Genomic DNA, 20931 nt, shown 5'->3' with positions numbered 1-20931 from the left:
TGTATAAACGTTGGTGTTCGTACCACTAGCGCTTGTACCAAGCCGTGTTCGGCATGAGGTTAGTTATCCGGTGAGGAAAACACAATAATAGATTAGTACATGATTAATTATATAGAAAATTTTCAAACAAAAATATACAGTTTAGCAGCTTAGGAATGAATTAGATAACTTATACATGAGTGTCGAACGGGCCCAAGTCCGAGGAGGAGGCCCACACACACATGGAATGGACATGTAAATTTGAAACTCTCAACTCTAGTTCGAAACTTTCAAATCTAGATGCAAACTTTTAATTCCAGTTTGAAGCTTTCAGCTCCAGATATTAAAAATCACCTAAACTTTTAACTCAAATTTTTAAAACTTTCAATTCATATTTTGAACAATTTTTGAAACTTTCAAACTTTTTGAAACTTTGAATTATTTTGAAATTTTCAGCCCTAAATTTAAAAGATTGAACAGGATTTTAAAATTTTCAACTCAATTAATTTATTATTTATATTAAAATTATTGATTATGGACTAACTAATGATGATTAGCACTATGCCAGGGATTAGGTGTGCACACTAGCGATAACCAAGCTTATAATGATGACTTTGGCATATTTTTGAGTGATTTTCAACATTTAAGGGGGAAAGGAAATTTTGATTAAGGCTGCGAGGAAGAATACCAAAGCATGGTGTTACCATTTAAGTAAGGTTGCTAGAAATACTAGCAGTTTTCTTTTTTTGTTAGATAAACATGTGTAATGTGTTCGGTTTGCAGTTTCCTACCAAATTAAGTAAACCAAAGAAAATACTCTATTGAAAATTTAGCAGAGTAAAGCGACCGAACTAGCCTTTAATTTGGACATCAGTTTCTCCAACATGGGAGTGGAAAAAGATTAATTTGGTCTGGACTCTGGAGAGAACATCTTCCAAGGACCACATGCAAAAGAGCCGAAGGACGAACCTACGAGAAAGCCCATAATCAGGAGTCATGGTGAAGATTCGGCCTATACGAGCCCATTTCTCCCTGTTAGATCGTCATCATAACAGGCTGGATTTACTAGATAAAGGAAGAGAAAGGGCCATATGGTGTGCAAAAACTGCATAAGTATAGAGTGAAAAAGTTTATTTTGCATCTTAAATATGGTCTGAGTCTGATTTGGCTCCCTCAGTTGCAAAACCAATACAAAGGCTCCTCAACTATTAAATATAGTTCTTTTGTCTCCCGGAACTCCTATATGGTGTCCATGTGAAATATTGACTTGGTCTTTATTTAACATAGAACTTATATAGCGTTTACATGGTATTATAGTCTAGAAAAAAATATGTTGCAGATCCCACCTTCCAGTTGCATACCCATCTCTCTCCTTGCCCCCTCCTCAAACGGTCACACTCCTTATCCCATGCACAAACAATGAAGTCGACGCCTGGACCCCCACCCATCCTCAATTCTACCACATTGGCAAGGGCCATACTAGGCCTAGGGCAGCTATGGCTTAAACCCTAGGCCGATATCCATGATCTTTTGAAAATTATGTAAAATTACCCTGGGAAAATAATTTTAAAAAAGTTAAGACTACACTAACTTAGTCCTATCCTTATTTTTTTTTTCTGTTTCCACCTCTGCACCTCGGCATCCTTGATTTCCACGCATTGATAGCTAAAGACCAACACCCTTTCCAAGCAGAGGAGGTGAGCACTTGAGAAAAGAGGAAAGGGTAATCCGGGAAGGATGATCGGTGGTGATTGCTACCAGAAAACCAATCATCTTTATACCATTAAATAGGTATAATAAAAGTTAGAAAATCTTTCATCTTCGTCACCATCTATAAAAAGAACACAATTGTACAATGGATGTCATATTTATGGTGGGTGTTGGTCGAAGAGTTAAGTAGCGAAGGATTCAAGGTGGAGCCCCGTGTAGCTAGATCCCAAGACACAGCGTGATCATCACTCCAATCGCCTCCTAGTTTGAGCATAGGGGAGGGGTCATCGCATCACCCTTGCACTCTGTTCCCTTCTATAGCCTTGATCTTCTCATAGTGCACCATTATCAGTAGTCTCCTCATCTTCCTCGGCACACACGTGGAGGGTTCATTGACAATACCGAGCATGCCTTCTTGGTTGATCTAAATAGGCAGACGAAGTCGATGTCGATGTAAACCTTGTACTTCATATAGTGACGCACTGACGCCTAGTGATGAGATAAGATGACATCCACGGCTCCACCTAGGCTTGGCTCGGTGAGCTCCTCATGCACTTGTCGATGAAAAGGGACGATGGTGACAAGCAGACAATCCTTCTCATCAACTGAAGAAAGAGATAAGAGAGGAGATGAGGTGAGTGGAAGATGACGTCATTGGCATATGAGTCTTTGATGATTGTATGCCATGTAAGGATAGCAACCAGGCACAACAGCCATGGGTAGTGCATACTCATACCTATGCCCGTGAGATAATTTTATGCCAATCATATATCTATTACCTGTGACGGGTATGAGACCCATACACGTTATCCACAAGCGGCACGTAATGACGTAACCACGGGTTTACCAATCACTAAATATATACATGATACAAACAATATAAAATAATTTTACTCATGTATTAACTATCCAATACAATGTTAACTTAAAATATCCGTATCATAGTGCAAGATATAAATTAAAGTTTAACTTAGATATACATTAAAAATTTACGGACTAATGAAACTCACATAACAATGACATTTTGCGGGTAAGAACAGACAAACCCATCGGACATAGATTTTGACCTAATAACATTTTCATGGGTAAAAAATGAAGAACATATCTAATCTTAATTGGTTTTACTGATGGGTAAATGGGTAATCGAGTATGATTGTCATCCCTAAATAAGCACCACACATGTATTTTTTTAATTTTTTTTGCTAACTAGATTGTCACTGGGATAAACCCGCTATCAAACTCGTCCAAGGAGCTAAATTAATCAGGTTTTAATAATCGAGTGAATTTTTATACCCAGTTTTACGATAGAGGGATATGAATCAAACTCAGCTCATAGTGCAGCGAGGCAAAGTGAACGGTTTCCAATCCAAGCGATAGTCCAAGGAAAGCCCAAAAGCCGGACTTCCAAAGTTCTCGCGGTGTTGCAAATTCCGAAGGGCCTAGCCCAACTCAACAGTAGTAAGATCTGCCCTCTCGCGCCCTCGCGTTTCCTCGGCATCCCCAATTCCTGACCAAGTGACCAGTGCCCGCCCACTACCCACTTACCCAGCAGTGCAAAATGCTTGAAGCGAAGTATCAGCTGTGTGTGTCAGTTGGGTCTCGTGCGGTGAAGTCCCCGCTAAGCAAAGCGCGAGCGGCTCCCGTACGCGGAGGACGCAAACGCCCGCATCGCGCTGCGCCACACAGGTTGTTCTCCCGCTCGCCGCCGTTGTGCAGCGCGTCAAGCGAAAGCCTCTGCGCCGCGCGTGCATGCGAGCGATTTCCCCATTGCTTGACGCCATCGGCAACACGCGACGCATCGCCGTATAGGCCAACCCCACGCTATATGGTCCCAAATGTATACGACGACTCCACCGGGTCTCAGGTAGTCAGGTTGCTTCCACTTGCCTAGATACGACACGATCGACGCGCCAAAGGGAAGAAGATGACGCGTCGCGTTGATCTCCACCTGGTTGCCGGAACGCTCCTCGTCTCCGCCGTGTTCGTCGCGTGCGCCGCCGCCGCCACGGAGTATGCCCGGCCGCCTCCCGGGAGGGTCATCTTCACTGAGCACACCAAGCCCGCCTCACATCCTCAACAGGTACCGCGCGCGCGCAAAAAGCGTTGCTCTGCACGGGCGCCGCCATTGCTGTAACTTGATACACGAGCGAGAGTGAGATCGTGATCGAGCGTCGCGTTCTTTTTTGGTGTGGCTAGGGAAATGACGATGCATGAGCTCGTGGTGTTTGTGCATAGGTCCATGTGTCGGTCGTCGGGGCGAACCGTATGAGAGTGTCATGGGTCACCGAGGACAAGCGCGCGAAGTCCGTGGTGGAGTACGGCAAGGTCTCCGGGAATTACACGGCGTCGGCGACCGGCGAGCACACCTCCTACCGCTACTTCCTCTACTCCTCCGGCAAGATCCACCACGTCAAGATCGGGCCGCTGGATCCGGGCACGGTGTACTACTATCGGTGCGGCATGGCCGGCGACGAGTTCAGCCTCAAGACCCCGCCGGCCGCTCTCCCCATCGAGCTCGCCGTCGCGGGGGATCTTGGACAGACCGAATGGACGGCGTCAACGCTGTCCCACGTCGGCCGGTCCGACTACGACATGCTGCTGGTGCCCGGCGACCTGTCCTACGCCGACGCCCAGCAGCCGCTGTGGGATTCGTTCGGCCGGTTCGTTCAGCGGTACGCGAGCCGGCGGCCGTGGATGGTGACCGAGGGGAACCACGAGGTAGAGGCCGCGATGGCGCTCCCGGACTCGCCGCGGCCGTTCACGGCCTACGCGGCGCGGTGGCGGATGCCGTACGAGGAGAGCGGCTCGGCGACCAGCCTCTACTACTCCTTCGACGCCGCCGGCGGCGCCGTCCACGTCGTCATGCTCGGCTCGTACGCCGACTTCAACTCGAGCTCGGAGCAGTACAGTTGGCTGGCGCGCGACCTCGCCGCCGTCGACCGCGCCGCGACGCCCTGGGTGGTGGTGCTGCTGCACGCCCCCTGGTACAACACGAACGCAGCGCACGAGGGGGAGGGCGAGGCCATGAGGAAGGCCATGGAGCGCCTCCTCTACGAGGCCCGCGTCGACGTCGTATTCGCCGGCCATGTCCACGCCTACGAACGCTTCGTGAGTTCCATTTCAATCTGCATCAGAATTGCTCCAACGCGTTGATCAGCAGTACAACACGTCTTGCTTCTGTCGTTGCAGACAAGGGTATATAACAACGAGGCGAACACGTGTGGACCGGTGCACATCACCATAGGCGACGGCGGCAATAGGGAAGGCCTCGCATTTGAGTAAGCACAAACATTAACACCAACACATAACTTAAGACTAGATTCACGCACAGACGTACTGATTCCACCACTCGTGGATGCAAGAGAAATTAGCATTCCGACGGCTAAATTAATCTGCTTGGGTGTCAGCTTTCGGAAGAACCACAAGTTGGCGCCGCTCTCGGCGGTGAGGGAGGCGAGCTTCGGGCACGGGCGGCTGAGGGTGGTGAATGCGACCGCCGCGCGCTGGACGTGGCACCGCAACGACGACGCCGACTCCACCGTCCGCGACGAGATCTGGCTGGCCGCCGACGCCGCGTGCCGGCAGGGCAGCGGCGGCGGCGCAGCGAACTATCCCGCGGACGAGTTGTAGCAATGTATAACGTGGTAGCGCTTGTACGGATCGGTCGCTAACTTCGGCGCCGGTACATTGCTTGAAATCAGTTTGACGTCACGCTTGTTCATGTGCCGGTGAACCTGGATGGTTACTTTACGGGTAAACAACTTTGTGCGTCTGATAGTTCAGACAATTTTGTGCCTGCTTGTGGGTGCCATTGCCGCGTGGAGTGCCTTGCACGCTAGTTCAGTACCTTACACTCACTAAAATGTTCGTCCATACACGGCATCATATATAGACAACTTTGTTAGAATGAACCAATATATAAACATAAAAAGCATAAGACTATATAAGACTAGTCAATAAAATAATACTAAAATTAGAAGAACAGACACACCGCATCCGTACGTGTGACAAAGGCCTTGTTTAGTTCCTAAATTTTTTTTTCAAAAACATCACATCGAATATTTGGACACCTAAATAAAACATTAAACATAGATAAACCAAAAAAACTAATTGCACAGTTACGGAAGAAATTTTGAGACGAATCTTTTGAGCCTAATTAGTCCATGATTAGCCATAAGTGCTACAGTAACCAACATGTGCTAATGGCGGATTAATTAGGCTCAAAAGATTCGTCTCGCAGTTTCCAGGCTAGCCGTGAAATTCGTTTTTTCATTTGTGTCCGAAAACCCCTTCCAACATCCGGTCAAATATTTGACGTGACGCTTCTATCAAAAGTTTTCTCAATCTAAACACCACCAAAAAAGTATTATCAATTGATCCTACATAGTGTCAACCATCAAACTGTCGATGGGTGTACCCACTGCTAGGGAAAAACTCTTATTAGCATTTAAAAAAATATAAAAACTTTAACAATATAGATTAATATGAGATATATCACTCTATAACATACAAAATTTAAATTCAACTTCTCTAAAACATGAAAAAAATAAATATATAATTATGAGTGCGTATCCTAGTTTTACTTTAACTTTTTAGTTACATATATACAAGTCAAATTTGAACTTACATATCCAATATATCTCATATTAATCTATTTTATTAAAAATATATTTTTATGACTATTTAAATGACATTACAAAGATTATGAATGTCCTATGCACTAAAAAACCATTCCCACAACTAGGGTGCGACGTATGCCGTTAGCCGCAGGCGCCGCCTCCGTTTCGCGCACCGGGCGGCGCGGCCACCCCACAACCGGCGCGCGTGCAGCCTGGTGTAGCGCCTACTCCCCGACGACGAGGACGGCGACCCGGCGTCTCCTTCGACGTCGCATGCGCCGGCGCCGTCGCAGGTAGAGGAGGAAGGCGAGGAGGCCGAGCAGCAGGGCGAGGCGGCGGAGTTGGCATCCCCGTTGCCGTCGCCGCCGCCACCGCCGCCTTGTCGTCTCGCCCGCAGCTGGCGGGACCTGACCGCTCGTCAGAGGCTCATCCTCGCCGGGGCGCTGCGGCCGAAGAGGCCATCGCTGTTGGCTACTCTCCGTCGGCGGCGCTCCAGCCATCGTTGCTCCCTACGCCATGGCGACCTCGCTCCCGGCCAGAGCAACGCACGCGGCGTTATATTACTGTACCTCTGCCCGCGCAACAAGCTGTCATTCTTGCAGCGAGGGAACGCAAGGAATACGACCACCAGGACTGGAGTTTGGTGTCTAAGCGATCGCCTGATCGGTGACGATGCAATTGGAGTATTGGACGGCACTCGCTGCGCGGAGAAGAAGAAGGAGGCGGAGATGATCAAAAGGCATCACGCGTGAGCGGTGCGGATCAGGATTCAGGAAGGAGGGACACAGGTGCGTGGCGTTTGTGTCAAGCCTCGGCAAGGAATCCCGACACCCCCGTTACGGTGCATGACCACGGACTTCGTTGAGAGAGCCAGCTTAAGACCCGAACCGGATTGTTGTTTTTGTCATCTTGTACTAAACTTTTGGTCTTTTGGGTGCACTGGTGTCAACAGGCCAGAACAAGTTTGACGACATGTCATTTTTCAGATGGTGAAAATGGTAATGTTGACTGATTTTTTTTTTGTTAGAAATCAGTCACGTTTTAAAATTTTCAGCCTTACCCATTGTAAATTTGTATGAAAAAAACAATGTACAAATAACAAAACGGTAACTTTATAGGTTTCTGATTGTAACTAGACACCAAAATATATAGCAACCCAACAATTATCTGCTGATAAAAACACACGTGTATACATTGATTCCAAAACGAAATTAATTACAGCCATTTGGTCCAGATTTAGCATTTGTGATCAATGACAACCAACAACACAGATTCCAAAGTGAAAAGAGAAAACAAAGTGAGGTGGTATATATATAGCGAAACAGAAATTGAAGCGCATCTTCAGCCCCTGTACCATGAATACACACAACAGCCAAAACGACACATAATTGTTTGAATCTTTTAGCAGACACTGTAAAGTACATGGCAAATAACAAATTAAGCTTTAGCGTTCAACTTTTATTCTGAACTTCTGAAACACAACGACAAAAGGGGAGCTAGGATTCAGACGATATGAATTTGAAGCTCGAATCATGCCGACCTTATCCTAAACTCCAAATCATGGCAATGAGAAAACACTTCGTATAGATCCCTGCGTTGCCCAACAACTAAACACACGACAAATTACCAAATCTTTTATTCTTAGAACTACTACCAATAACCGTAGCAGCGCGCAGCTAAGCACGTGAGCAGATATAGTTAAGCACCGAGCAAAACCAGCTCCTACACTTACCTCACTTCTTGCAGACCAGGCCGGCGCTGCCCTTCCCGCTGCCGCAGAGCGCGTCGGCTGGCTCGTCGACCATGCCGACCGGCGAGGTGAGCGCGCCGTCCTCGCCGGCGAAGCGTGCCACCTCGCAGTCCGTGGCGAAGATGTCGGACACGACGTACTTCCCGGCGCCGCCCATGACCGGGATCTTGGCACCCACGTCCACGCCGGCGCTGACGTAGTCGGGGCGGTAGGTCTGGCCGAGGACGCCGTGCACGTCGGCGCTGATGGAGTAGAACTTAAACGCCACGTTGAGGTGGGCGAGGCTGTCGTCCGGGGTGAGGGCGTAGCCGTGGATCCTCGAGTCCTCCTCGGTGACCGGCACCGCGTTGGCGACGATGCGGAACTGACCGTCGAGGCGCACCACCACGCCATTGGCCGGGCCGGTGCGGAACACCGACAGCGCGGGAGCGGACGCCGGGCTCCAGCTGGCGGCGGGCGCGGCCCCCAGCTCGACGGGCGCGCCGTCGAAGGTGATCACGAGGCGGTCGACGGCGGCGTCCCACCGGACGGTCCTCCTCACGCCGAGGTACAGGCGGTGGCCGCCGAAGCGGATGCCGAGCGCCTGCACCCAGGTGAAGTCCCGCGCCGACGCCGCGTTGCGCTTGCCGATGAAGTGCGCGTTGATGTGGAGGTTGGCGTCGGAGAGCAGGCAGAAGTCGGCGTCCCTGCGCCCGTGGAACAGGAACTTGTTGCCGTCGCCGCCGACGAACCGCGGGTCGTAGCACTCCGTGCCGGTCAGCTCACAAACTGCTCAGTTCAGTCCAAAATAAATCGACACAAAAACGGATCATCAAAACCGCCTACGCACTGCACGACGCAACGTGTTTTTCAGAGGCGTTTCTTACGGCAGACGAGCTTGCAGGAGGGGCAGTGGACGTAGCACATGTCGCGGCAGCCGCGCGGGCACGCGCGAGGCGCGAGGGTGCAGTCGGGGCCGGACGCCGGGTTGCTCTGGTTGTAGCAGCTCGCCACGGTGGGCGACGAGCCAGGGGTCATGTAGATGGGGATCACGTTGGGGTCCCTCAGGATGGGGCTGTCCGGGCTCAGCTGCTGGCCGCCCGCCGCGCCGACGAGGAAAGCGGTGGCGGCGGCGAGCAGCAGCGACGCGGCGGCGCACGGCCGGACGGATGCCATCTCCGGGAGAGAGATCGATCGCTCGCGCCGATGTGTCGTTGGTAGGGGAGGTGAACGTGAACACGTTCGTGGGTGTGAGTGACACGGCGGTGCAGGGGCGTCGAGCTTTCTTATAGGCAGGGGAAGCAGTTTATTAGCACACGGGTGTAACCTGTTGCTTGTATACCATCTAAATAATCATAAAAATATAAAAAAATTAATAAGATTGTTTAATATGAATCTTGGTGGCTGCATTGAGCTCTGACCAAGCGTACGTATGTCGTTGGAACCAAGCATGGCTTTTTCGCCAATCAAGTCTGGGCAGGTCAACTTCTCGGCTTCTCTCACTCGGTGAGCTCCACATGAAACGATTCCACGCTTGACATCCCGGCCAACGGAATACAGTTGCTTGTTCTTGATCTTGGTTTCGAGTACATCATCTCTACGCTATGGCAACAGCAGAATCTAACCTTATCAGCTTGTTCAAAAGTGTCTCTTGCCGTTCTTCTCACTGAAAAAAAACAAAGAATCTAAGATCCGCTTCGAGTTTGTACACTCGTGGTTTTGCTTGTCCATCTTGAACGCAAAACTGAATATCTGGTACGGAATTCAGGGTTTCTTTGTGCCAGAATAATCTTTGAAACGATAAATTGAAACCAGTTGACAATATAGAACCAATCCTATTAGTACCAGAGGAGATATACGAGCATGGCATAAAAGTTAAAGGACAACTCAGGAATGCGGTCTTGAGTGCAAGAACTGAAGAAGACATGAGTACGGCGTAATCTTCATCGCAAGGCGTAAAGCATGACCTTGGAGGCACATGATAGTGTCCATGTAAACACACTAGAGTTCTACTTGGTACAGTACTATCTTGCTTCGGGATGTTGCTCCAAGGAAGCTAATAGGTTATTCCCAATATCTGGATCACTGTAGTCAGTACAGCTGGGTGGAGACATCCAAGTTGCCCGTGGCAACTTCAATACTGCGCTGTAAAATGCTCTAGATTGAGTGTACCCGCAAACTTACTCTACTGACAACCAAAACAATCCAAGCTATCGTTAATTTTAGCACAACAGGGAAAAAAAAATACAGATCATTTGGTTGGTTATGGTAGAGAGGTTCACAAGGCACAGCAAGGCATATGAGTGTATTATGAGCAATAGTTCGAAGGTTTCGGATTCCTGGATACGCTCAGTCTCTAAGCTATGTATAAATGCAAATTTACTGGTTAGCAGGTTCAGTGGTTGGTTTGGAGGCGGTATACTGCGGAAAGGATTGAGCTCACTCCATCATTGCCAATGATATACCGAATCCTACAACGTTTAGCAAATCAAAATACTAACCTACCAAAAGAACCACCTCTTCCTAACAGCAGGAGCTGTCCCTTGCGATGGAGAACTTTGTCCCACTCTTTTTTCCATTCCACGGTTCAGTGCCTCCAATCGTTTCCTGAAAAGGTAACAGTGTAAAGTATAACAACTGAAATAACAACTTTAAGTTCATTTCTGCACTCAAATAATTCAGAAGTTCAACTGGAGTGACCAGAAATTTTGAATGCAATTCCTTTGCATATGATTTGTCCAGTAGCTTGTGCTTATAATGAGGAAATCACCACTGGAAGATATCCCAGAAATAAAAAAGACGAAGGATGGCAAATTGCTTGGAAAACAACTCTTCACAAGGCTCACCAGAGACAAAGCACACAAAAAGACACTCAGGCCAACACATGAGAGACTAGGGTTATAACAGTTTAATTTCATCTGAAGTAGATCCTCCACATAATCAAAAACATAATGCATTAATGACAGTTCAGATGAAAATTTAGCCTCAAGTGTCAATGAAGGGGAAAAATGATAAACTTTGTTTTTCAGATGTTCACATTGCACTTGTGCGCCATCTGGATTTGAATCAATAAATTATTCAAATGTATACGAATAGTTAAAAACTTGATTAAGCACCATAGGCCCATTAGCTTCTTAATTCTCAAATCCCATATTTATAAATTAGAAGCGAGCTCTTTCAGGTTTCAACTATGACATAGATGATCACAACACATGACCAATTCAAAGTTAATACCTTGTGTCTTCGAGCTGTCCATGCAAGCTCCACCTTTGGCGAAATCCTTCCATGCCCTCAAGTCCACTAGCAAGGATCATGCGCCTACAATAGAAACATGAGAGCACATACAAGCAAAACTTATGAAATCGTGTCGATAAATCATTGGGAATGCAGAACATCCAATTGCTCATTTTATATGGAGCTGAATTATGGTTGGTATTTTTACGAGTGTCTGGCCTTGTTCCTAGTGCTACTCATAAACTCATAAGTCTGTCAATCACCAGAACAAGTATTACTCATAGGAACAGACACCCGTGTGTGGACTGTGAAGCCTATGATATGAAGATCCTGCCTGTCATTTATCATGCAGGAACCATGTGGTTCTCTCATATGCCACGAAATCCCCTGAGCAGGCCATTATAAGTGTTCCATTGAGAATTAGGTTTAACAGTAACAATCTAGGAAATTCAATTTGAAAGCCGCATGGTGTATATAAATTATTTACATGACCTTTCTTGTGCAATTTAAATGACCATTTTCAACCTTTTTTCTCGTCAAAATATATGAATCAAGAGAAATGCAGCATGCATTGGCCTTAGGTATTACTCCTACCACAAGAAGACATGTGCAAGGACATATAATTGGAGTGCCTAGTATTGCTAATCACACTATCATTGGATACATGTAGGGTAGAATTGCTGTTGTTTGGCTACCTTTCTAGCAGTGTGACTTCTGATTGTAATTGGGTAGTTCTTTCCTTAGCTTCTTCCAGGGGCATTGAAAAACCCAGCTTATATTCACTATCCTGCAGCCGCTCTCTAATTTCCTTATCCTGTAAAAATAAGATGTAAAGAAACACATTAAATAAAAAGGGAAATATTACCTGCAATTTCAAACAATTATAATATAACTGACCCTTTTCTCAGCACATTGTCGGTATAGTACTATTTCATCTTGGCAAAATGGCTCGATATCATTGATTTGCAGACCTGTAACATATAATTGCTTTATTATAGTGCTTCCACAAATACAGAGTACGAGAAGAATGATTTTCGTGTGAATGTAAGCAGTAACTCACATAAGAAAAGATTTTTGAGTATGCCATCGCAAATCTCAACACCATCCAGGACATGTGAAGCAATTTCTTTTGGTATGACAGGGGATGGCAACCCACGCATGAGATCATCACCAACAAGAATAGTCTCTTCCATTGTTTCCTGTTTATCGACTGTTGAAAGACACATATAACAAGGCAGCATCATTAACACAAGGTCACCAGCAGAAGCTGTACTTCAAATCCGTGGAGTTGGAAACTCAAATCAGGTTCTCTAGCGTGCAGGTTATAATGCATGATACTGACTGCAAACTTAGTTCTGACTGTGTTCCATCATCGTTTATTAATGCCGAATTGCTGATAGCATAGATCCGGTTCTTTCATGATCAGGAAAAAACCGATCAATTATTTATTCTCCAGGGCAAAAAATAGCTATTTTCATATTTCCTTGCAGTTGCCATTACTAACTCCAAATTAACTCGTCCCAGTCAACTACAATTGCCACCAACTACACAAACTATCTACCAAAACACAATTTAATCCTCAAACTTTTAAGGCCGGTGGGGCAAGATTTAATCCACAAAGGGCCAAACTGTCACAAAATAAACTAAGCACCGCGAGAAATTAAAAGGAAATGGGAATGGCAATAGAGACAGCGCGTGCGTACCATCCATATTGGCCCAGTGAACCTTCACGCCGGCGAACAATCCGATGCGGCAACTCGAACCAACTTCCTGCGCCCCTGCGGCCAACAAACAAGCAGGGAGGGGAACACACCAGAAAGGTCAGCTTTCGATTCGGCGTGGGGGGAGGCGACGCCGGAGCAGCACGAAGCGGAATCACATACAGACACGCCAAGCAGCTAGAGTGGCGCGCCGGCCGCCTCCGCGGAATGGATCGGAGACGAATCGGAGGGCGGCGGCGACCGGTGACCGGCGGCGCGCCGCGAAGGTGAAGGGAGGAGGATAGGATTTACGGGTCAGGTTTCTTTTCCCCCAACTCCTGTCGCTTGTGGGCTTTTCCCCCATGAAGATATGGGCACATGTGGCGGCCCATTAACTTTTCTCAAGGCCCATTTAGAGAGACCGGTGCAGGCATTTGGCCCACGGTTCAGTCTTCTACCACTTGTTGCTTTTTTTACCTTTTCGTTTTCTAGTTCAAGCTGAAAACACTGAATTTTAGAGCGTAATTTTGGAGCTGGCTTTAGGATTTATCCATCGTATTATGTTTTACAGAATTTGCTCTTAGAATGATAAAAACACGTATGTAAAAGTTCTATTCATAAATTATGTTTCAATTGTTGATATGCAATTTCGTTTATACTTATTGTAAGTGAAACGAGAAGGTTGCGAGAACAAATATGTGAACCATGTTTTTTTAAGTATGTAACTCGATACTTGCTGGAGAATGAACTGCGTCTGGGATGATTCTGTTTTACCATGTGGCTCCATGCATTTCCTCGTGGTGGCTTTATAAGCAGGTTGTTTTGATATCAATATGGTATGTCTGAAGTTTCTGAGCGAGCATGAGATAGCAGAAACACCCCGATGCCTGCTTGATGCCCGCTTTGCTCTTGTCGTAGCAAGCAACGCACGCAGTTCTGACAATCTGATCGTTCTGCTGATTAACATGCATGCACTTGTAAAGACCTCACATCTGTCTCAGGTTTTCAGGACAGAATTGTCTCTGTTCTGTGTTCTTGCACAGCAGCTGTTTGCAAGCTTCCAACTCACCCCAATGAACTTTTCTGAAATGGGTCGCCTCATGAATTGGCTTCTGAGCTACTAGGAGTGTTATGAGATCTGCAAAACAGTCTCTACACTACACGCTGGTCTCTTGCTAACCAGGAACACACTATGACTATACACATGATTAATTATCGTAACTCGTGAGTGGGCATTTTGCTCTGCGTCCTGACCGTCCAACATCTCCACTTGCGATCTGCAGAGGCTCAACTGTATGCCTGTGTCTACCTGCCACTGTATAATGTTAGTGCCCTTGAAATCCAAAGAACTGATGATAAGTACCGGCCTGTTGGGACATCATGAGAATCGACAGGTAGGCCAATTGCATTGCTGATTATTCCACACCGTTCTTGGATTCTCGATCTGATACGAAGTTTTATTTTATCTCAGCCATGCGAAGATCCAATTCTGAAACCAGTTCCATGGCCCCATACTTGATGCTATTAATATCATACTTGCATGTCGATTAGGATACCAGCATTCAGGCTACTGTGCGTACGTCACAGGTCATAGTGGCTGTTTTCCTTCGGGTACAGCCAAACCACTACAACGAGCAGGAGCATCAATGCGTTGTAAACGCCGTGCTTGTGCTCTCATAAACACAAGCAGGGTACACGACACAGTACACTCATTTTTCGTCCTCTCCTTCAGCTTACAGCACAATGCCCGGTGATTTTTGGTGATCAAATGTTACTTGCACTGTCTTGCGACTTTTCAAGCAGTTCTGTTACGTGGTCACACTCAGTCCAAATCCGTACGCATGCAGGTAATCACTCTTTGTGCTAATTAACACCATGAAAGGACTTATGTAAAAAAAAAAACACCATGAAAGGACCACATAAAAGGCAGAGTTTTGACAGAAAAAAAGGAGTGCTCAACTGTAGATATGGTTAATGGCGTGTGTGACGCCTCACCATTGCGTGGCTGTACATGAGAGAAAATTAGTGCCACCCTTTTCAAATCTAGGTAAGGTTAGGTGACGTACTGATGTAGTGAGATGCGCCCGTGTTGACCTGCGGGACATGAAAACCACCACTGCTAACCACTGGTCTAACGCATAGCCGAAGGGAATTAGGGCCTAGCTAGATAGACCACGCTGTGATTATAACTGACAAGAAAGACAAATAAGTTGGTACTCTATCTTGTAATAATAGTAGTAGAGTCTAGAGATGTTACGACGTGTGGCCGTGCCAATCTTCCGTGCAACGCTCGAGCTGATCATGAGAGGGAGGCCACGGCGTGATGCAACGCGGCATCACCCAATCCTCTCGCGGGAGCGCATCCGTCGGCCACGGCGGAGAAAGGAGGTAGGCACGGCGCCGTGAAACACGTCGAGATTTCCCCTCGACGAAACGTGTGTCCGCCCCGTGGGTGGGATGTGTCCCCTCCGCCCCGTGGGTGGGATGTGTCCCCTCCCCCCCGCGGAGCAGCAGTGGATCGTGGCGGGCCGGCAGAAACATCCAGCGAAACGAACTGATACTACTACTACTACGCTATTAGTAGCACTAGCACACACACGGCCGGGGCTGGAAAACGCCTTGCGAGTTGCGAGTCGCTGTAGATAATAAACACGGCACGACCCCACCTTTACCGATCTCCAGTTTTCCACGGTTTGGTTACGTTACGTCGTCGCGGCTTTGTCTCGCTCGTCGCAAGCCTTGGATACCTCCGCGCCGGCATGTGGCACGCGGCCCGCCCGCCCATCCGCGCGCGTGATCCGTAGTACATGTGTGTCGCGCTCGCTCTCGCGCAACCGCGCGTTGTCCGTATCCATCCACCCGGCGATTCCGATCCGACGATGCAGCAAAGCGAGCCGGGGTCGGGTCCCCGGCGAGAGGAGACCGTCTATCTGTAGCCCTGTACTGTAGGAGGTCGCGTGGCGGAGAGCGATCGGTCGCGGCTTTTCTTTTCTTTTTCTTTGCCTCGTTATGCTGCGACTGCGAGTTACCTTTCCGTACGAGTAGGAGAAGAAAGGGTTGTAGATTCTATTCTACGGGAGTCCAAAGCCAGGGGACTACAGTCCCCCCCGCTTCGACACACGGTGAAGGTGAACGATCCCCTGTTGCCACGGTACGAGTCGTACGCGCGGTGGATGTGAAACGGCTAGAGGGGGCTATCCAAATCGTGGTTGCTGGTACAGTTGAACTGACACGAGATCAACGATCAGCTAGAGCCTAGAGTATAGGCAAACTACTATGGTGGAAATTGGTATGCATATGACTTGGGCGCTGGTTGGATACAGATACTTTTTTTTTTCTCTCGTCACATCGGATATTTAATTAGAGTATTAAATATAGACTGATAATAAAACTTATTGTATAAATAAAGACTATTTCATTAGACAAATTTTTTAAGCCTAATTAATTCATGATTAGCAAATGTTTACTGTAGCATCACATTCGCTAATCATAGACTAATTAGGCTCAATAGATTCATCTCACGAAATAGTCCAATGTATGATGTGGGTTTTATTAATAGTCTATATTTAATACTTTTAATTAGTGTCCAAACATTCGATATGATAGGGACTAAAAAAGTTAGATAGAAACAAACACTCTCTCAACCATCCAACAGCTAAAGTGACACTCGCTTAATCCCCTTTGCCTAATTATTGGCTGCAGCGTTTCAGCCGTATGCAGATTGTACGATTGGGTCGTACGTATAGTGGGACTGAACTGCTATTCAAGGGGATGACTTATTTTTACGACAATTAAAGGGGTGATCGTTTGATATATTGAGAGAGAAATCAAAAGACATATTTACAAATAAAAAAATAATTTATTAATAAAACTTTTGTTTTTAACGATCTAAAAGCTAAGGCTGAAGCGAAAAGATAGGGCTAGAAAATAACCTAGATGAAAAATACAAAATCTAATATAAGCTTAAAGCATAAGTAGAAGCGAAAAGATAGGGATAAAAGTTTGCTTAGACTTTGACATGAAAAATGTTTGAATTACCCCTCTACATTTGAATACAGAGATTCCCCACCCTAAACTATTCAAACCGCATGAAAAACTCCTCTGATTCAATCTAGAGCCAAACTGCGTGAAATACTCGACTTCACTGACTCAATCTAGAGCTGGCTTGCTCATATGCCGTCATATATGTGCCGCCAATGTGACAACTTAATCAGTAAAAATAAATAAAAAGAAATTCATATGACCCTCTTTTGATATACCTCATCCCTCTCTTTTTATCTCTTTGTTTGGCATTTGTGTGCTGCTTGGGCCATTGCAGCGCAGCGGGGAGGGTAGGTGATGACAATGATAGCACATAGGTGTCACTGGGAGGACGCGAAGGAGGTGGCCTCTCTGCTAGTGGCAGTGGTGAGTAGGGATATCGAGAAACGTAGGGGTGAGTATGGTGTGACGTCAAGAAGGGAAAGCGACCAGAGGAGGAGCTTGTTGAGAATGATGGTGGAGGCAATAATCAGCACCTACTTTGGGAGCACCTCGAGCTCTCCGCAAGGAAGGCACTAGAGGCAAAGAGGAGGCTAGTGCAAAGGAGCTGACTCAGTGGTCACCACTATCATCCACGAGTTTGTGCCATTGATAACTAGGCTATGAGGCAAAGGATGACGACATTCCTAAGCTCTGAGATCTGTTGTCCCATCTAGTGTTCTACTCGAATGAGTTTAGGCTATGTCGCCTCTAGCGCTTCTCTACTGTTCGCCACCGCCTCCAACCTCCCTGAGGCAAACTCAAGCTTTGCCACGACACTCTTCCTAACTGAGCACCTGCTTTGCCAGCTTCGACTCCCACACCGAGCAAGCTACGTCAACGATCTTTGTCGCCTACCTCCATTAACGCTCCATCATTGCTTGTCGTCTCCATGCTCCTTGATGCGAGCTCGTACTCCAGCCACCTTCAATGCTCCTAACCTAAGCCTCTAGTTGTCTTCGTCCAAACGATGGCTCTGTCGTTGGCTACTATACTTAGTTGTCTCTATCGAAAAGATCGGGAATACCGTCACCTCCCCCTCCTTGCTTGGTTCAACTATATAGAAAGAGATGGAGGGAGGATGCGGAGGGAAAGAGGAGGTGACTACATGAGAGATGAAGAATTGACGTATGGACCCATTATTTTTTTCTTTTTTGCCACGCTAGAATGCCACATTAGTCATCCATGGCTCAAAACTGCCCAAAACAGTGATGGGGTGTTATTCGTTCACTCTAAATAGTAGAAGTTGCAAAAGTTTTGGTTTTCGAGTTTATGGGGGGTAATTTGGTTTTTCTCATTGATTGAACCACATTAGCTTTTCACTGTGTTTCCCTCTACTAAGAGATGACGTGCATGATACCGTTCCCGTTTAAATTTCAAGCCAGATCTCTTCTTTTAAAGATCAAACACGATCTCAAGTTGTAGCTAGTCCAGTGATACCACGGAGCTTCCGTTTTGAACTGCTAAAGATCCGTTGATAACTTGACATTAGTATATGCCAACTTGGGAGTGGTTACGTCTTCAGGCGGCAGAAGAAAATCCAGAGGATTGTGATGATCGAGGTCGTGCACAGTTCAACTAAATATAGTACTGCTCTGATTGTGATTTGCGCACATATTTAGGTTAAACAAATACTAATTTGATTCGTCTAAAAAATTTGCTAGTCTACGTAAACATATCCACTTGCAGATGGCACCAAATAATTACAAGCCACGGACCATGCTTTCTTGCTCTGCTAGTCGCTTGAACTTGCAAGCTAATTTATAAACACCTTGGCCAAACTGACATATAGGCTATGGCAAAAAAAAAAAAACGGTGTTTATAGATACTTCTGCAGCATCGCAACAGATTAAAAGAACTGTCAAAGAGGGAGGGTGAATGGTAGCTACATCGAAAAACCAAATCTTTTCGCAGAAACAAAATATTACTTCACAAAAGGCTTACCGAAGCCTCCGGTCGCACTGTGAATGTACCACCGGTCAGACCGCCGTTATGTGGCCGGTCAGACCGCTCGCATAACCTCGCCGTGGGTATGCAAGACCCACGTATCTAGCATGAATTAGGACTCCCAATCTCGTGGGAAACATATCTTTATCCGTAACTAACCATGTCTCTATCTCTAATACAACAAATCTTCTCAAATCCGGACTCTATCCGAACTCAACTTCCATATCCCATACGCACACAATATCTCCATCGTATGCCACATGGAATCTTTACCACCACGTGCATTGAACTCTAGCCTAAGTATCCCGCATGATATCTCGACCGCCGGACGTCAACTTATCTCTAAGTTGACTCCCGATCCATCACCGGCAACACTCTCCCGAGGCATCAAGTCATCTACACATGAATCAAACAAAGAAACCATATTCCGAGACCAAGCTATCTCCAACTTGACTCATGATTAGCAAAACAACAATACCCATACGTATAGAAACCAACTAGATAATTCACGAAGAACAAATCCGAAACCGAAAGGAAAACCGAAAGCTGAAACTTTCGGGGCTGACCTGCCGGTCTGACCGCCCAGATACCTGCGGTCTGACCGCAGTTGTCTAAAAGGTCTGACCGCCTGATCAATTTTCACAAAAACATTTAACTCGCAAACACTAATTTGTTCATCACAAAAACATGTAGATCACTTCTTGATCTTACAATTTCCTCCACTTTATATTATAATACTTTCTCGATTAGTCTAAATTTATTCATGTATCAATGTATTTATATTTAGATTTATTAGTACGCATATAAATCTAGGCAGAACCAGAAAGTCTTATTACGTAGAATGAGAGAATAATTTTTTGGGTTTTTTACCATCCTTAAAATGTACGTCAAGTATCAAAAATTTTAGTATAAATTTTTGGTAACTCAAGGTACCACACTTTTAAGTAGAAAAAAGTAGTAACTTGACATATTTTTTTAAAAATGGTAAAAAAAAAACTCTAATTTTTTACTAGCTTTAGAGCCATGGACACTACTAACCGCAAAACTCACATGTATCTCTGTGGTATGTATGACTATCTTCATTTTAGAATATAAAACTTCATAGTATTATCTAGATTTACAGCCACATATATTGTCTGCTAAAACAAAACGGGGTAACGCGTTCCACCGGCAAAGGAAATGCTCGAGGATGCGGATAATAGACCAGCCATGGCCACTGCCCAGCACTGCGGATCATTCATTAACGTGTAAGGTCTCGCATTACTACCACCTGTTCGTACAAGCAGTACGTGTAGGCGAAACGAGATTTCGTGGTAGTCTTTACCCCTGCCATCGCCGTCGTTCTTAGCGGTACGCGGCTCGTTCGTTCTTAGGCCGCGTTCGTTTGGATAGCAGAGGTTGTTACTTGTCCGGCGTAAAAACATAGTAATTAATATATTGTTAATTAACTATTAATTATAAAAAATAAAAAAATAGATTAATATGATTTTTTAAAACAACTTTCCTATAAATTATTTTTAAAAAATATATTGTTTTAACAGTTTGGAAAACGTGCAAACAGAAAACGAGAGAAATCTAGGTTTGTGTTGCCAGAACCAAACGCGATCTTATAGTGTGGCATCGTGTCTCCTATCCATCACCCTTGTATTTTTCTTTCTCTTACTTTTATAAATCAAAATTTGAATTCTCAACCTTAAATTTAAAGTTGATTTAAAAAAAATTGCTATAGTTTATTTTTTAGCTTTTATTTTCAAATCATTAAACACGCACATAGATATTTTATTTATGAATTATTTTTCTTTTTAAAAATATGTCGTATGACTTTATGTTTTGTTCACCAACCGAAGACGACAGTCGTCTTCTCTCGGCAAAAGGTCGTAATGCCATGTATACGTGCATGCGTACGGCCATGGATACGGCCGGCCGCGGCACAGTTAAGTTGGCGATCGGCGAAACGGTTCCCACATGGCCGGCTTAACTAAACACCGGCCAG

At 45.9% G+C, this 20931-nt stretch overlaps 3 protein-coding genes across 8 annotated transcripts; 1 reads left to right on the top strand and 2 right to left on the bottom strand.

Annotated features, from left to right (window-relative positions):
- Window positions 1-3557: 3557 nt before the first annotated feature.
- On the top strand, window positions 3558-5410 carry LOC102700136 (purple acid phosphatase 22-like). Of its 2 annotated transcripts, none has more exons than XM_006652195.2 (4): window positions 3558-3769; window positions 3925-4797; window positions 4879-4967; window positions 5097-5410. In XM_006652195.2, the coding sequence occupies exons 1-4, from the start codon at window positions 3614-3616 to the stop codon at window positions 5317-5319; spliced, it is 1341 nt and encodes a 446-aa protein (XP_006652258.1). In that variant the 5' UTR covers window positions 3558-3613; the 3' UTR covers window positions 5320-5410. The 2 variants fall into 2 exon arrangements, with proteins under 2 accessions (XP_006652258.1, XP_015691850.1); XM_015836364.1 differs by having other exon boundaries at window positions 3733-3769; window positions 3886-4797.
- A 2073-nt stretch (window positions 5411-7483) lies between these two features.
- Window positions 7484-9279, bottom strand: LOC102699857. 2 transcript variants are annotated; one of them, XM_040523628.1, is made up of 3 exons: window positions 8925-9213; window positions 8041-8826; window positions 7484-7656 (listed from the first exon to the last, which is right to left on the bottom strand). In XM_040523628.1, the coding sequence occupies exons 1-2, from the start codon at window positions 9211-9213 to the stop codon at window positions 8042-8044; spliced, it is 1074 nt and encodes a 357-aa protein (XP_040379562.1). In that variant the 3' UTR covers window positions 7484-7656; window position 8041. The 2 variants fall into 2 exon arrangements, with proteins under 2 accessions (XP_040379562.1, XP_006652257.1); XM_006652194.2 differs by lacking the exon at window positions 7484-7656 and having other exon boundaries at window positions 7826-8826; window positions 8925-9279.
- Window positions 9280-9316: 37 nt separating this feature from the next.
- On the bottom strand, window positions 9317-13314 carry LOC102699394. Of its 4 annotated transcripts, none has more exons than XM_015836197.2 (8): window positions 13155-13314; window positions 12975-13049; window positions 12332-12481; window positions 12169-12242; window positions 11967-12085; window positions 11272-11355; window positions 10539-10644; window positions 9317-9703 (listed from the first exon to the last, which is right to left on the bottom strand). In XM_015836197.2, exons 2-7 carry the CDS (start codon window positions 12979-12981, stop codon window positions 10539-10541), a joined length of 540 nt encoding a protein of 179 aa, XP_015691683.2. In that variant the 5' UTR covers window positions 12982-13049; window positions 13155-13314; the 3' UTR covers window positions 9317-9703. The 4 variants fall into 4 exon arrangements, with proteins under 4 accessions (XP_015691683.2, XP_006652256.3, XP_015691681.2 ...); XM_006652193.3 differs by having other exon boundaries at window positions 10543-10644; XM_015836195.2 differs by lacking the exon at window positions 9317-9703 and adding an exon at window positions 9805-10182 and having other exon boundaries at window positions 10543-10644.
- Window positions 13315-20931: the final 7617 nt, after the last annotated feature.

The sequence above is a fragment of the Oryza brachyantha genome, chromosome 4 (genome assembly GCF_000231095.2).
Source record: "Oryza brachyantha chromosome 4, ObraRS2, whole genome shotgun sequence".
NCBI lineage: Eukaryota > Viridiplantae > Streptophyta > Magnoliopsida > Poales > Poaceae > Oryza > Oryza brachyantha.
This window is presented reverse-complemented; position numbering and strand designations above follow the sequence as displayed.